This window comes from Acomys minous (assembly GCF_964271855.1).
Source record: "Acomys minous genome assembly, chromosome: 15".
Taxonomy (NCBI): domain Eukaryota; kingdom Metazoa; phylum Chordata; class Mammalia; order Rodentia; family Muridae; genus Acomys; species Acomys minous.
In genome coordinates, this window is record NC_140497.1 from 16,732,922 (window position 1) to 16,749,817 (window position 16,896).

The following is a 16,896-nucleotide window of genomic DNA, read 5'->3' on the forward strand; positions in this document are numbered from 1 at the left end:
TGTGATAAGGATGAAGCAATTATTACAACCTAATTCCAAGTCATTTTCTCTTTAAAAGAAAAACTAATTTGATGCCTGTGTGTAAGTGTGCATGTGCATGTGCCACAGCATACACATGGAGGTCAGAGGGCAATTGCAAAATTCTCCACCACCCATGTCCTGGCTGTCAGGGTAGGCAGCAAGCACTTTTATCTGCCGCACCATCTTGTTGGCCCACTTTTCTGTCCTTTATGGTTTTAGTAATGTGAGTAATTCCCATTATTTGCAAAGAATTCTAGCTTATTTATGAATATAACAGAGTGGGGACACTGGTATTTATTGAAGTCTTAAGACTTAACTGATATTTATTATAACTCATTCTGATTTCTTTTCAGTCTACTTTTGACACAGATAAGAGTACTGCCCATCCCAGGGTGGTAGGCAGGGCAGTTGTAGAGCTTTTCTGATAGAACCGTTCTCAAGATCAGCTAAGAGAAAGCAATCATTTGTTGAGTTAGTGCAGCAACAAGTGTGCTGGGTTCAAGAGAAAAGGTAAAGTACTGCAGCTTTACCTGCACTATCATTTGCGCTTTCACACCCTGTTAAGTGTCTTTGTGCTGTTTGAGATGTTTTACCCATTTGTTTAATTTTACATTTGAATAAAACTAGTTGTCAATGGTAATCTAGGTACCAAGAAGTACCTCTAAATGGGTAGTTCTTTTCTGCATCTTTCAAACGAACCTCATTAACACATGCAAGATCACAACTGCACACTTTTTGTGACATTTTCAATTTTGCTCTTTAGAGACGGAGTCTCACTCTCTAACCCAACCCTCCTACCTCTGCCTCTGCCTCTCTTGAGTGCTAGGGTTAATGGTAGGACCCACCACATTGTCAGGTACAGCAGCACTTTGGTCGCCTCCAACCTTCGAAAGCCAAACACACAGACATCTAGTAGGTGAGACAGACCTGTGCATGGTTATTGCTGTGCTAACATCTTACCTGTAGTTTCTTCTAATAACATCACTTTGTTTTCTTTGGAGTCCTTCAAACGTGGAGGATCTCACTCTATAAGCTGGCTTGTCTTTCTCAGACCAGTCCTTGCATTAGTAGGTGTTTAGAAGCTGACTCCCCCAAAGGAAGCACGAAGTCAGTCTGAGGCTAGCCTGGTCTACATAGCCAGCCAGGCTACAGAGACCCTGCCTCAAAACGCTTTGATACTCAATGTATGAAACAGGGAGTCTAGGTCAGTCAGCAGGACAAAGTGTAAGAGCTCCACCATTTGTGTTAAGATAGCATTTACTCAACCGGGCTTGGTGGCACTAATCCCAGCACTTAGGAGGCAGATGGATCTCTGTGAGTTCGAGGCCAGCTTGGACTACAAAGAGAGTCCCTGACAACCAAGGCTACACAGAGAAACCCTATCCTGAAAAAGCAAGAAAACTAAAACCAAACAAAGACAAAAACAAAACAAAAACCACCATACAATATTCACTTGAACCTTGAGGAATTTCTTAAATAGCAAAACAAAATAATTAGAAGAACAATAGAAATGTAGGAATGTTCTATAATTCTGCGTCCTACCTAGCTCTTGGTAAACCACTTTACCTTGTGCTTACATAGGGAAGTCTTTAGGTAACTCCAGGGGTGTGCACTTGCCACTGACTGATGTATTTAAAAGGGAGGGAACTAAGGGAGTCCCCCTAAAGGAACATTCAGTGTCATTGTTCTCTCTTAACCTTTGGCTATTAGGAAGGCAGGCAGGCAGAGAACAACTTGCACACATCAACACCAGGTTTACAGAGAGGAGCTGGAAGAGCCTTTCCCATTCTTGCTATTTAAGATTCCAGTTTACACAGGATAAAAAAACCACCTGGTTGCCCAGGGAGGAGTGCAATACAAGAGGAGTGGAGACTTAAGTCAGAAGCCTCCCATCCTGCCACCAACAAGAATTCAACCTCTGGAACTAGAAATGATCATACTGAATGAGTTAAGCCAGAAAGAGAAAGACTCACATGGTATAAACTCACTTATAATTGGACCCTAGCCCAAAAGGGATGTCCCATGAAAGTCTTCACTTACCAGGAGATTGGAATAGATGTGAGTACATCCTATTGGGACTCTAGATGAGAGAAGTATGGGAGAATGGGGAAATAGAAGGACAGAGGGTCCTAGAAACCTACAAGAAGAACATCACGATGGGCAGATCTGGGCCCAGCCCCAGGGGGGTGGAGTGGGGTGGGGGGGTGGGGGGTGTGTCTGCTCAAACTACGGCACCAACCAAGGACAATACATGCAGTAAACATTGAACCCCTACTCAGAGCTACCCAATGGACAGCACATTCTCCAGTTATGTGGAAAGCAGGGACTGACTCTGACATGAACTCTGGTGCCCCATATTTGGCCACTTCCTTGTGATGAGGAGACCTGGTGGCACTCAGAGAAAGGTTAAGCAGGCTACCATGATGAGACCTGATAGATAGCCTACGACCATATAGTGGGGAAGGAGGCTCCCCTCGGTCACAGACCTAGGGGAGGGGAATAGGGTGAAAGTTAGAGGGAGGGAGGAGCGGGTGGATAAGTGAGGGGTAAACAATTGAGATGTAATCTGAATAAATTAATAATAATAATAATAATAATAATAATAATAATAATAATAATAATAATAATAAAAAGAAACTCAACCTCAAGTGAAGCCAAGTACCACACAAGCTTGAAAACAAGTTTAATTGGAGAAAAGATCTAACTCTGTTAAACCTGCAGGCAAATTCTTTTCACAATTACAGTCTGTAGAAACCTACTAGCTACACAGATCCTCAAACTCCACATCAAAAAGATTGCCTTTAGATTGCTTTGGAATGTGCTGCCACTGATTTCAGCCACTTTCAGAAACACACTTGCCTCCCCAAAAGCCAGCAGGGATGCAAACATTTCTAAATAAGCTATCTGCTTGGGCATGATTACTCTCTTTTCAGAAAACATAGGAAGGTACCGAGTCCAGCTGGCAGCATGTGGCACAGCACCAGTGTTACAGGGGTTTACAGCATCTTCAGAATCAGCAGTTGTTGACTTATGGCCCTCCCAAAGTGGAGAGGAAATGCTGACAGCAGAGAGTCTGCTGCAGCCCCACCCAGCCTCTTTCACCTTGATGAAAATGTATTGCAGCATCTTTGGGAAAACATTTGACACTTTATATAAACAAAAGCAAAACCCCAATATTGTTCCACAAAGTTGTCTGAAGCAAGGATTGGTTAGGGTTCCCAGGGTGGACTGCGCCTTCCATCCACCTCTGTCTCCACATGATACAAAACATCAGCCAGTGTGTGTTCTACCACAGCACCCCAGCCCATGTCACTCATCTGCAGGAGGAAAAAAGAAACCAGGAAAATGGGTGATTACAAAAGCCACAGAAAAAATGATAGCAAGGATGCATGTTACATTCTAATGGTACTCACAGGGTGGTAAGTGAGGTCCTTTGGAGGATACTTGAAAGATGGTCCAAAGTTAATGGAAACCTGGGATACGTTCAATTCAAGCAGACACAGAAAGAAAAAAACAAACAAATAAAAAAACGGAAAAAGAAAACAAAAGTTCAGTTGGCACGGATAGTTAAGGGGAAAGAAGAGGCAGTAAGACTGTGGTGCACACACTAGAGGCTGAGGCAGGAGGGTCCCAAGACTGAGGCTAGCTTGAGCTACATAGCAGACCCTGTTCCAAAATAAAACAGTGTTGCTAAGATACTTAGGGTGTAACTGGAACAAACAAAATATATGTTAACATTGCTAACAGTGGTCAACACCCTAATGTCTATCAAGCATCAGGAAGAAGCAGACTTCTAATTGATTTCTGTTTGGAGACTAGAGAATTCCTCATTTTACTTTTGTTCCATAGAAGGTAATAAACTATGGAAATCTCCATATGCTAAGTTTTCCTTTTTAAACACGTAGTAAGGATAGTCTCTTTCATCATCCAAGACTTTTTTTTTTTTTTTTTTTTTTTTTTTGGCAAGACCTCACGGTCCTGGAACTCCTGGCCTTGAACTCACAGAGATCAGCTAGCCTCTGCCTTCCAAGTACTGGAATTAAGAGCATGTGCCACCATATATATTTTTAAAAGTTTAAGAAACAGTTATTGATGGCAGGCCATCAAACATGACACCAATGCATGTAACACATGTTACAAATGCATGTGTTTTTTAATTTTCACATTGCACACTACCACCTACCTGCAAAGCACAGTGTATACTAATGCATGACTTCGCCCATGCAAACATTCTGAGACATCCAAATGTGTCTACATTTCCAGGCCTCTCAGAGGCAGTTTGGATTTCTTTCTAGAAATCACTTTCCCCTCAAATCAATGGCTCTTTCATTAGAACCCACCCACACACTTCCTGTAAGTTATACAAACAGACCAAATGCAGGGTACATACCGTGCAGCTCTTGTACAGTGAGATGGCTGGAAAGTAAACTCCTTCAAAAATATCTTTGTAAGCCACACCCTGATTGACGCCATTTTTATAAAATATTATCTGAAATGAAGATGAAGGTTTTACTTCAGAATTTTACAAAGAACAAAATAAGATTAAAAATAAGAAAAGCAACTCAATTGCAGAACACTTAATTCTGCTACCAGAGTGACAACGATGTGCTCATTCTAAGAATAACATACATCTTATGTAATAATAGTACTGCTATTTTAGACTTTTCAAGTGAAATTAATGTACACATGCATTATTCCAGCTGACTTTAGGGTTGTTTTTGAATTTCCATGCTACATATACCAGACAGTTCTATATTCCATTATTCATTATACTTTACAGGGAGGGGGGGACTGAGACAGTCTCATGTAGTCTACACTGGCCTCCAGCTCACTCTGCAGCTGAGGGTGACCCTCAATTCCTGTGTACCCCATAAGCACTGTGGTTACCAGCATGTGCCACACACCCAACTTTCATCATTCTGTACTTAGAAGTATCAGAAAGACTTTTCTTTCTGGCAAGAACTTTTCTGTGCCTGTTTCAGCTTTCAACTGATATAATTTCTGGCACCAAAACAATTAGACCTCTAGGTTCTCCATCTCACACTTCTCCTATTGACCCGCACGGCTTTTCAGGATTTCTCCCCACTCCCCATTCTTTTTCATCTTTGGGCCTTGAGGGTGACTCAGATGTGCCAGCAGTCCTTCTTTGATTGTGCTGGGACCTTGGGCTGCAGTAATGATTCCTGGCAAGGGAAGGCAGGGAGAATTCTAGAACAGAGAGTGAGCTGCCCAGCCCCTGGTATCTCCAAGTGACAGAGCAGTCTCTTCTAGTTTGGGTGTCCCTCTATGCTTAGGCATCTCCCTCAATAAGAAGAGTATCTCACTGGCTTCTTTACTCTCCTGCATGGTTTCTTATCAGGTCACTGTCTTTGTAGCCCTTTCTTTAGAGTCCCAGGAAGAATACTCTCATGCAACACACGTTACAGAGGGAGCCACAATCTACGCGAAGAAGGAAGTTCTTAGCTATAGACAGCACCTTACCCAGCACCCTTCAGTCCCCTTGAGCCTAGGCTGCCTTACTTTTATCCTCAAGGAGTCTTGATCTTCAAAGACTTACTATTCTGACATGTTTATGACTGTGACTCACCTCACTATGGGGAGTCTGTTTTAGGCTCTTCTCTGCTTTGTCCACAAAGTCTTTTTCTTCAAAATACAAATAACTCTTGAACTTTATTAAAGCCTTGAAAATCCAGTAAGAAAAAAGAAAAAGACACATTGAAAAACCAGATAGATCATCATGGAGAAAATAAACTCAGATTCACACAGACAGTGCAACGTCCTTGTAAAGTCTTTGCCACTGAGTTTTGTCAATTTTCAATTCTTAAGTGGCTCCTAGCCCCTGCCAAGTCAGGGTCTCACTAGGTACCTCTGTACCTCTGGCTGTCCTAGAACTCATCTCATAGACCAGGTGGGCCCTGAACTTACAGAGATCTGCCTGCCTGTCTCCCAAGTGTAAGGATTAAAGACATGGGCCACTATGCCCAGCTCCTAAGTGCTTCTTAAAGGAGATTAGCTGGACATGTTTGTTAAACATTTCCAAAAAAGGTCCTTAGGCAGAGAATTATACACACACTACACTTTTTTTCTTTAAACCACAAAGTACCTATAAAATAAACATTATTGGGAAAAAGTTTCAGAGCCTAAACTTTCTCACTCCCTACCTCTACCCCACCCCCCCACTCCCTCCTCTCTTTGGTTGTTCGAGGAAGGGTTTCTCCTGGAACTTGCTCTGTAGACCAGTCTGGCCCCCAACTTACAGAGATCCACCTGCCTCTGTCTCCCAAGTGCTGAGATTAAAGGCTTATGCCACTACCACCTGGCAAGACTTTCTTTTATTTTTTAAAGATTTATTTATTATTATATATACAGTGCTCTGCCAGCTTGCACCTACAGGCCAGAAGAGGGCGCATTATAGATGGTTGTGAGCTACCATGTAGTTGCTTGGAATTGAACTCAGGACCTCCAGATGAGCAGTTAGTGTTCTTAACCTCTGAGCCATCTCTCCAGCCCCCAAGACGTCTTTTTTCATTATTATTTTATTTCATGTACATTAGTGTTTTGCACGGAAGTACATCTGTGTGAGGGTGTCAGATCCTGAGTTATAGACAGTGGTAATCAGCCATGTGGGTGTTGGGAATTGAACTAGGGTCCTCTGGAAGTGGTTTTAACGCTGAGCCATCTCTCCAGCCTGCAAAACTTATTCTTTAACATTTTGGGCATCACTGACAAGAATCATTTGTATGACTGTTTGATTTTCACTAAGCACACCAAGAAATCCAATGGAGAATACAAGAAATTAAATACATGATGTTGGAATAATTTGATTCCTAAGGAAAAATAGGGTCAACCTCCACACCATACTTTATTCAAAGTATTATTTCAAAGTTATCAGTGACATAATGCAAGGCCAAAGGTAAACATGGACGATATATTTTTTTAAAGATTTATTTATTTATAAGTAGTACACCTGCAGGCCAGTAAAGGGCATCAGAGCATGTTATAGATGGTTGAGAACCACCATGTGGTTGCTGGGAACTGAACTCAGGACCTCTAGAAGAGCAGTCAGTGCTCTAGACGTCTGAGCCATCTCTCCAGCCCCCATAGAGGATATTTTTATGACTTGTGGGTACCCCCAAATTATTAAATAATAGGAATAAATGTATAGAAGAAAACTAAAAACCAAAACTAAAACATTAACCACATAAACATTAACATTTGGTTCATCAGAAGATACATCAGGGCTAAACCGGTAGATGGCTCAGTGGCTAGGAGCAGGTACTGCTCTTGCAGCGGACTTGAGTTTGGTTCCCAGCTCCCATTTGCAGTGGCTGAAAACTACCTGTAACTCCAACTCAAGTGGATCAATCTGACATGGCTGAACTCTGTGGGCAGTACAATCAGGTATACACACCCCCATACATACACATAATTTTAAAAAATCTTCTTTTTAAAAAAGATATCATTAAAACTGAATAGAAGGCTGGGGCTGGAGAGATGGGTCAGTGGTTAAGAGTCCTGGCTGCTCCTCCAGAGGACCTGACACCTACATGGTGACTCACAACAATCTCTAAGTTCAGTTCTAGGAGATCCACTGTCCTCTTTTTGACTCTGGGCATCAGGCACTCACAGAGTGCACATATATATAAGCAGGCAAAACACTAATAATAAAACAAAAGTAAGTAAATTTGACAATTATTTTTTGTTTCTTTTTCAAGACAGGGTTTCTCTGTGCAGCCCTGGATGTCCTGGAACTCACTCTGTAAACGAGGCTGGCCTTGAACTCACAGAGATCTGCCTGCCTCTGCCTCCAGAGTGCTAGGATTAAAGGTGTGTGCTACCACTAGAGACAATTAAACAGTTAAGAGCAACAACTGTTCTTCTTGCAGAGGACCCAGTTTGATTCTGTATTTATATGACAGCTCATAATCATCTGTTTCTCTGGTTCCAGGTAATTCAATTCCCTCTGTGAGCACCAGGCATACACATGGGGGGGGGGGGAGGTGTGTGTGTGTGTGTGTGTGTGTGTGTGTGTGTGTGTGTGTATTATACATATGTATGTATACACACATGCATGCAAAACACATACACAACAACTTAAAAACAAAAAAGAAAGAAAGAAAAAGAGCTACATGCTAGCCTAGCGTGTAAAAAGCTGGTGGCTAGAGAGATAGTTCAGAGGTTAAGAGTACTGTTGTCTGCTCTTCCAAGGGTTCTGAGTTCAATTCCTAGCAATGACATGATGGCTCACAACCATCTATGCTGAGATCTGGTGCCCTCTTCTGGTGTGCTGGCATGCATGCAGGCAAAACACTATATATTTAATAAATAAATCTTAAAAAATATATATGTATATTTCATCTAAAAATTACTTTTTGGAAAAAATAAATTAAAAAATTACTTTTTGGTTTCTCTGTGTAAAATTGTATAAATAGATAGATAGACAGAGAGACAGACAGATAGATATAAAAACAAAGTTGAGCTGGGTGTGATGGCATACACCTTTAATGCCAGCACTTAGGAGGCAGAGGAAGGTGGATCTCTGTGAGTTTGAGGCCAGCCTGGTCTACAGAGTTACAGGACAGCCAGGGCTACACACAGGCATGACCCTGTCTCGGAAACACCGGAAACTGAACAATGTGTAGCAGTACAGTTCCTAAAGTACCTATTGGGCTTATTACAACAATGTCTACCAACTTCACTGTGGTCCACACACACAAAAAAGAATGAATTGATAACACGTTTATGGTCGAATTTAGGTGACTTCTCCGGTTCTAAACCTTAAATTCTTTCAGTTTTGTTGCTCTGTCTGAACCAGGGGGCACCATCACAACCAAACTCAAGCTCTGGGCACTGCTGCCAGAGGTGTCAAAGCCAAGGTGCTGGTGAAGGACAACAAGCTCACCTTGTCTTTGTAAGTGTCCGGCAGTGACTTGGCTGTCTCTGTGTCTTCGGGAAGGTTGATATAAAACCCTAGGACATCTCCTTGTCCATAGCCAGACGAGTAGTGTTTGCCGATAGACTGGTGGAACTTGGTCCCTTTTTTGCTCCGCCAAGAATAGCTAAATTTATCATAACCTAAGGGAGCTTGAAGGTTACCTGTTCCAATGAGAAGACACATGAAAGTCAGAGGACTATAGGTTAACTGGTCTGTTAAAGGAAAAGCTCCTGCTTTCTCTGCACATCCTGTGGTCACGTTTGTAACTACTTCAGGAGTTTAATTTTAGGATCATAATCTGGTAAACCCTAAGCCAGATATTCCCGCTGTAAGGCCCACAGAGTGCCCTCAGCTTACCTAAGGGCTGGGACCAGCCCAGCCTGGCAGCAGTGTCTGGTGGCATCTCATCCACAGTGATTTCAAAGTACCAGGCACCTTTCCGTACCCCATGAGAGGCCCGTACCATGGAGTAGCCTTTCTCTCCAACCACAGTCAGCCGGTCATCAGAGATCTTTAGCTGGGGAGCTTCAAAGGGAGAGAATCAAGGCAGATAGTTATCTGAGGTACTCAGAGGCCTGAATCCCTTGACTATACTCAGATTATAAAAAGAGGCCTAAAAAAAGCTGGGCACTGTAGTGCACACCTTTAATCTCAGCACTTGAGAGGCAGAGGCAGGCAGATGGCTGTGTGTTTTACAAACAGCCTGGTTTACAAAGGGAGTCCAGGACAGCCATGGCCACACAGAGAAACCCTGCCTAAAACAAAACAAAAAAGCACCAATCCAACCAAAATAAAAACAAGAAATATGCCTTCTGTCCTCTCTAAACGCACCAAAGCCATGGACAGGAACTGCTGCAGTGCTGAGAATCCTACAACGCAGGACACTAAGCACAAGAGGGGACCGCACCTGGATCTTCTCTTACATAGGACATTGCAGGATGAAACAGGAAACTCGAGAAGGCTCTGAAAATTGGCAGCAGTGAGATGTGCATTTCCTGATTTTATTGATTACATACTGGTTCTATAAAGATGTAAAGATTTTTAAAATATAACAAATTCTTTCATGAGACAGCTCAATTCCCTCACTTGGGTGTGGGAGAGACTTAGTGACATAATGTTTTGTTTTAGACAGGACCTTGCAACATAGCTCTGGTGTGCATTGTGTGACCTCAAATTTGTGGCAACACTCCTGACTCAGCCTGCAGAAAACTGGAAGGATGCGCACGTGCCTCCACGGCCAGGTAGGGAACACGTTTGCCAATGCTGACGGTTCAGTGCTTAATCCCCAGCAATCAACCAGCTAAAGCTGAAGTGAACAACTGAGTGCAGAGACCAGTGCCACACAAGATGACAGGAAACCCCATACTCTCTCTTCCCTTGTTTTAGGGATTATTTTGGAGTTCTATAAAGCTATTAAATGGGAAAACAAGGGGCAGAAGAAATGCCTCAGTAGTTAAGAGCATTCTTCCAAAGGATGTGAGTTCAGTTCCCGACACCCATGTCAGGCAGCTCATGGCTTCCTATAACTCCAGCTCCAGGAGCTCCCATGCCATCTTCTGGCCGCTGAGCACCTACACACTTAGGGCATACACTCACAGACACACCTATACACCCAAATTAAAATAGAAATTGTAGGTGGTGGTGCACACCCTCAATCCCAGCACTCAGGAGGCAAAGGCAGGCGAATCTCTAAGTTTGCAGCCAGGACTACACAGAGAAACCCTATCTTGAAAAACAAAACCCCAAACAACAACAACAACAACAACAACAAGGAAATCATAAAGAGTACTAGTTTGTGAAGTAGCACACAGTGCACAGAGCAAAATGAAAGGATGACAGGATGTCGTCCTTCAGCTCAGTGGGTCAAGGGCACTGATGCACAAAGCTTCTGACCTGAGTTCAATCCCTGGAATCTACCCAAACAGAACTGATTCCAGAGCTATCCTCTGACCTCCATGTGTGCCCACGGCACACCCACCTACACACATCACCTACACACAGCACCCACACACAACACAAACATACATGCAGCCCCCACACACCTACACAGATGCAACACACACCCACTCCTACACTCACATACCAAGATATAGGAGGACGAAAAATGATAGAACACTCCAGCAAATCAACCTGGCTGCATATCACACTAAGAAAAGGAGGGGGGAAACAACTAAGCTAACAGCGTCTTGATGGATACTAAAGTCAAACAGAACTACACACAAATACTACATTCTAATGATTTCTCACAGTTGTATTCTCGTGTGACAAGTCTCATTTCTCTGTACGCTGTGTGTGCGGTGCTAGGGAATGAACTCATGTATTATTTAAGTGCTACACTACTGAGCTACAACCCTCACCCCATTAAGAACACACCCAAAAGCAAACAAATACTTTCTTACATTCTGGCAGTAAAAGTTGTTCCTGGCTAATGAAACTGTACTTTCTGAAATTATCATACAGGGTTATTAGCAGGCAAGTAAGTACACTACATGTAACTGCCCACAGTATCTAGTCATACAAGTTTTTTGTTTGTTAAGTCAAGTTTTCCACTGTTGGATAAACAAGTCACAAATATATAAAAGGGGAAGGCTACAAGGAGACATCCTCTGCTGTCTGGCTGGAATTCCAGGTGTTGGTATGAATTCACCATGGCTACAGGTTTATGTCCAGCTTAGTTTACAAATGCCCTCTCCTCCATGAGGCACTCTGGAGGCACTAACGTGAGCATACTTGCTATGGTTTGGATGTGATCTGAGTTTCTCCCCCACAGAGTTTAAGTGTGGAAAGCTGGGTTCCTTTGTGGCTGTACAAGATGGTGCAAATTTTAAACTTGTACTTAATGGGAATAACTAATCATGGGAAACTACCCTCAAAAAAGTTTAATACAGGTCTTGTGGGTGAAGACAAGCTCCCGAGAACAGGCTATGATAAAGGAAATTTGGATGACCTAGTAGATTTCTATTGCTGTTGACAAATTCCAAGTGTAAGTGTCCTGTGTCTGGGGCTCCAAAGGGTGTGGCAGGTGCACTTCTCGGGTTTTGCCACCTGCAGCACATGCACCAAATCCCTTTCGATCAGACAGGCTCCACGTCACACCTGCCACTGTCCTTAGCATTGTACCATGGTCATGGCACCTACAATGCCCAGGAGCCTCCACTGCAACTGTGCTGCACCTTCACCAGGAGCCTCTCCTGGCCACTCGGTAGGGACTCCAATCCTGCACAATGTGTCAAGCCTCAGCTTCTCTTCTCGGCATGACTCCTCAAATCCAGCACCTTCACAACAACTGAGCTGTATCTTCAACAATGGCTTCCACGGCCACACTTCAGGGACTCCAACCTTACCAAACGGTACTTCTATGACCCCTTGAATCCTGAGTAACCAAACAGCACCTTCATCAATGGCCTTTCCCAGCCTGTCACAGTGCTCAGCCTCAGCTTCTCTGTGACTCTTTTAATCATGCAGTTCAAAAGCTGCCAAAACCAGTAAGTTGTGAAGACTCGTCTGGCTGACAGCTTGAAATGCAGCCTTGGCCCACACTGGACCAAAGGTTTGTGTGCTGCCCCTAAGGAAAGACTTCCTAGAAGATTTTACCTCAATGTTGCTGCTGTCTTCTTAACCACAGTTTCTTCTTCGGCCCTGGCTGACCAGAAACCACAGTATCAAATCTCGCGTCTCTGAGGGACTCTCAGTCTTCCCTCCATCATGTGCAACGCTCTCAGCATTCTTATCTTCCAAGCATCCGTGGAACAACCTGTTCTGCTCTGCACTCTAATGGCTTTACCAGAGTTCTAAACATTTTCCCAACATAGATCTACCACAGCAATACCTCGCAATCCTGGTACTGATTTCTGACCTAGATTTCTATTGCTATAATAAACATCATGACCAAATGCAGTTTGGGGAGGAGGGTTTATTTCATCATACACTTCCACACCACAGTCCCTCCCTGAGAGAAGTCAGCACATGAACTGAGGCAGAAACCATTGAGGAATGCTCTTACTGGCTTACTTTTCCATAGCTTGTTCAGGATGCCTCCCCCCACCCCTTTTTCGAGACAGCATTTCTTAGTGTAGCCTTGGCTATCCTGGACTCACTTTGTAGACCAGGCTGGCCTCAAATTGACAGAAATCAGCTTGCCTCTGCCTCCATGCCTTGCTCAAGTTGTGTTCTTATATAGGCAGAGATAGCATCACCTACAGTGAGCTGAGCCCTCCCATGTCAATTATCAATCAAGAAAATGCCATACAGATTGCCCACAGGCCAATCGGATGGAGGCATTTTCTCTTAGGGTCCCCTCTTAAAGATGATTAAAAAAAAAAAAACAAAAAAACTAACCAGTACAATTTCTAAATGATCATTTAAAGTTACACACCTCGATCATGCAGGGCTAACAAGACTCGTTCATATAAGCAGGCTCTGTAGAGGTCTCCAGGAATAGGTTTTCCTGCCCAGCAGTCAAGTTCAAGCTTCTCTGGATCAGGGGCATGAGGATCGGGCTCAGCTAGAATATACCGGTAGCCATCTTTGTTAAATGGATGTTCCAAAGGGTAGCCATGAGGGGGAAGACGTTGAGCAGAAAACAAGGGGTCACTGAAAAAAGAGAAACTAAGTGAAGAAACTGAAGCCCTCTCTAGTTCACCTGCCTTGTATCCTTTAAGGAAAGGCCTCTGATTTGCTGTTTCTGGTGGAATACATGCAATTTTACAACAAATGCTTTGTTTAACTTCAATGACTCACTTTACTTCCTGCAGAGATTTGGTTAAATTACTTGTGGTTTGTAGGGGACTGAGAACTAACTCCTGGGGACTCTTTACACACATACTGTCAGTCACCTTACAAGTTGAACGGTCATATTAAGGGAGAAGGCACAGGAGAAACAGGGTGAATAAGGGTGGTTTCTTTTAGTACATTTATTTTGCTTTTAAAAGACTTGTTTTTGTTTTATATGTATGCTTGGTCCACATGTATATTTATGCTCCACACATGTGCCTGGGTGCGTGGAGGCCAGAAGAGGGCATCAGATTCCCCTAGAACTGTAATTACAGATGGTTGTTGAGTCACCATGTACGTGTAAGAAACAAATCCAAGCCCTCTCTCTGCAAGAGCTACAAGAGCTTTTAACCACAGAGTCAGATCTCTAGCCCCCATCTTAATTTTTGAGACAAAAAGTTATGTATCCCATGTTGGTCTCCAACTTACAATGTAGCTGAAGATGTCCTGGAAACTTGGATCCTCCTGCTTCTACCTTCCCAGTATAAGGATTACAGGTGTGTGCCACCATCCCTGGCTTATCCAATTCTTGGGATTAAACCCAGGGTTTTGTCTATGTTAGGAAGAACTCTACCAACTGAGCTGTAACACCCCAGCCCCCTTTGCTCTAGCACAGAAACTGAGCTGTAACATCCCAGCCCCCTTTGCTCTAGCACAGAAACTGAGCTGTAACATCCCAGCCCCCTTTGCTCTAGCACAGAAACTGAGCTGTAACATCCCAGCCCCCTTTGCTCTAGCACAGAAACTGAGCTGTAACATCCCAGCCCCCTTTGCTCTAGCACAGAAACTGAGCTGTAACATCCCAGCCCCCTTTGCTCTAGCACAGAAACTGAGCTGTAACATCCCAGCCCCCTTTGCTCTAGCACAGAAACTGAGCTGTAACATCCCAGCCCCCTTTGCTCTAGCACAGAAACTGAGCTGTAACATCCCAGCCCCCTTTGCTCTAGCACAGAAACTGAGCTGTAACATCCCAGCCCCCTTTGCTCTAGCACAGAAACTGAGCTGTAACATCCCAGCCCCCTTTGCTCTAGCACAGAAACTGAGCTGTAACATCCCAGCCCCCTTTGCTCTAGCACAGAAACTGAGCTGTAACATCCCAGCCCCCTTTGCTCTAGCACAGAAACTGAGCTGTAACATCCCAGCCCCCTTTGCTCTAGCACAGAAACTGAGCTGTAACATCCCAGCCCCCTTTGCTCTAGCACAGAAACTGAGCTGTAACATCCCAGCCCCCTTTGCTCTAGCACAGAAACTGAGCTGTAACATCCCAGCCCCCTTTGCTCTAGCACAGAAACTGAGCTGTAACATCCCAGCCCCCTTTGCTCTAGCACAGAAACTGAGCTGTAACATCCCAGCCCTCTAGCTCATTAGTATACAAACCAAGGGACAGAAACCTGGAGGCAGGAGATTTACTCTCGGTTGCCAGTCTAAAGCAGAAGTGACCTGGATTTCATCACCTCAGCTTCAGACAACAGGAAAGGAAGAGACATGAGAAAGGAGAGGCAGGAAGTTAAGGAAGTAACATTTAGTGAGCTCTATTTTCTCTTCCCCATCTAGCCTTCTCAAGATCTCATAAGGGAACAGAAGACACTGTTATTAGGACTGTTGTTTCAATGCTAGGAATCCAACCTGGGTCTTACCATGCCAAGCAAGCCCTCTGTTACTGAGCTGTACTCCCAGAGCAAGGATCTATGTTTATAGTAATGAGTTCATCAAAGAGATGACCTCACTTGAAATTATTCTGTCTTAGCAGGGGCTCAGGGCTCATTGACAACAAGCAAGCAAAACCCCAGACAAAGCATAAGAATGTGGTTTTTCCCCCTTTCCGTGGCTTTTGCCTGCATCACACCAATAGGGAGGAGGGTAAGTGGGGTGGGGTATGTTCACACCTTCGGGCCTTCTTGGTAGTCCCTGCTGTCCCTCCATCTTGCTGCTTGCGTTTGGCTCCTCTGCCTTTCCCACTGCTTCCTGCTGCGATTCCCCCTTTGAAGAGATGGCAGAACACTTTCACAGAGCCTCGATGGAGGCACAAGGCACTCAGAGTCCATGGGGACTACCATTCCCAGTGCATTTGTGTAACAGCACGGAACTTTTTTTTCTTGATGTATATTGGATTTTAGCCTGCTCCTAGAAGGATCAGTTGTCTTTCACAGCTAATATCCTAGGCCAATATTCAGACAGAAAGGTCACATGAATCTAGTATGCCTGATATCTGAGTTGTGTAACTCAATCTTCTTTTTTTTTGTTGTTGTTTTTTGTTTTTCAAGGCAGGCTTTCTCTGTGTAGCCTTGACTGTCCTGGACTCGCTTTATAGACCAGGATGGCCTCGAACTCACAGCGATCCACCTATCTCTGCCTCTGACTCCCAAGCGCTGTGATTAAAAAAAAAAAAGGAACCAATCAATCCATCCATTATGTGGAGGTCAGAGGATAGCTCTGTAGAGTTGCTTCTGTACTTTCTGGGGCTCCAGGGCCTGGACTGAAGCAGCAGGCTTACTGTAGGCGCCTTTACTGGCTAAGTCACCTTTCAAGCCCTTTCCTATGGACTATACCAATGGGGTTGTGACACAAATGCATTTGTACCCAGATTCCACGCACCCACAGCTAAAAAAAAAAAAAGAAAAAAGAAAGAAAACAACTGCATGAACTATGCTTTTTTCATCACTTAATACAAAACATCAATAAAAAATGTCCTTACTGAAGGTCAATGTCCACTTGCTTGAACTGCATAATATATTTTATAAACATTAAAAGATATTATCTACATAAAGCATTTGAATATCCAGCAAGACAAAAGTACACCAAACATAGAAAACAAAAACAGAAATACTAAAAAGGTGTTTCTCTGCAGTGTCTGTAAATTCACCATGCTTATACATGACACAAGAATGAAGGCTTTAAATTTAGTAAGCAATTTTTAGTTCCATATCAATATACTTAATCCTGTGCCAATGAGCCAAGTTAGGTTACATTGGCTTGGTTTGTGGAGGTAAGGGCAAATCAAATTTATATATTTATATATTTTATATTAGAACACTTAGGCATATATTCATGTCACCAGGAGTATTACCTTATGTGTTTTGAAGTAAGTACTGTGTAATTTTATTTTCATTTCTATCATTCCTCTGTTTGTTTTTCTTTCCAGAAAATGGTCCCTGAACTGCAGGAAA

At 43.4% G+C, this 16,896-nt stretch overlaps 1 protein-coding gene across 4 annotated transcripts in view; it reads right to left on the bottom strand.

The window, feature by feature from the left end:
- Nucleotides 1–2,680: 2,680 nt before the first annotated feature.
- The window catches only part of ASH2L (ASH2 like, histone lysine methyltransferase complex subunit), a 47,246-nt gene continuing 33,030 nt past the window's right edge, over nt 2,681–16,896 (bottom strand). For all 4 annotated transcript variants that reach the window (XM_084760319.1, XM_084760317.1, XM_084760316.1 and 1 more), the window contains 8 exons: nt 15,616–15,709; nt 13,332–13,549; nt 9,314–9,481; nt 8,924–9,117; nt 5,609–5,701; nt 4,412–4,510; nt 3,435–3,494; nt 2,681–3,338 (listed from right to left, as the gene is read on the bottom strand). In XM_084760319.1, the coding sequence (XP_084616445.1) occupies nt 3,231–3,338; nt 3,435–3,494; nt 4,412–4,510; nt 5,609–5,701; nt 8,924–9,117; nt 9,314–9,481; nt 13,332–13,549; nt 15,616–15,709 (1,034 nt within the window). In that variant the 3' untranslated portion in view covers nt 2,681–3,230. The remainder of the gene's footprint in view (nt 3,339–3,434; nt 3,495–4,411; nt 4,511–5,608; nt 5,702–8,923; nt 9,118–9,313; nt 9,482–13,331; nt 13,550–15,615; nt 15,710–16,896) is intronic.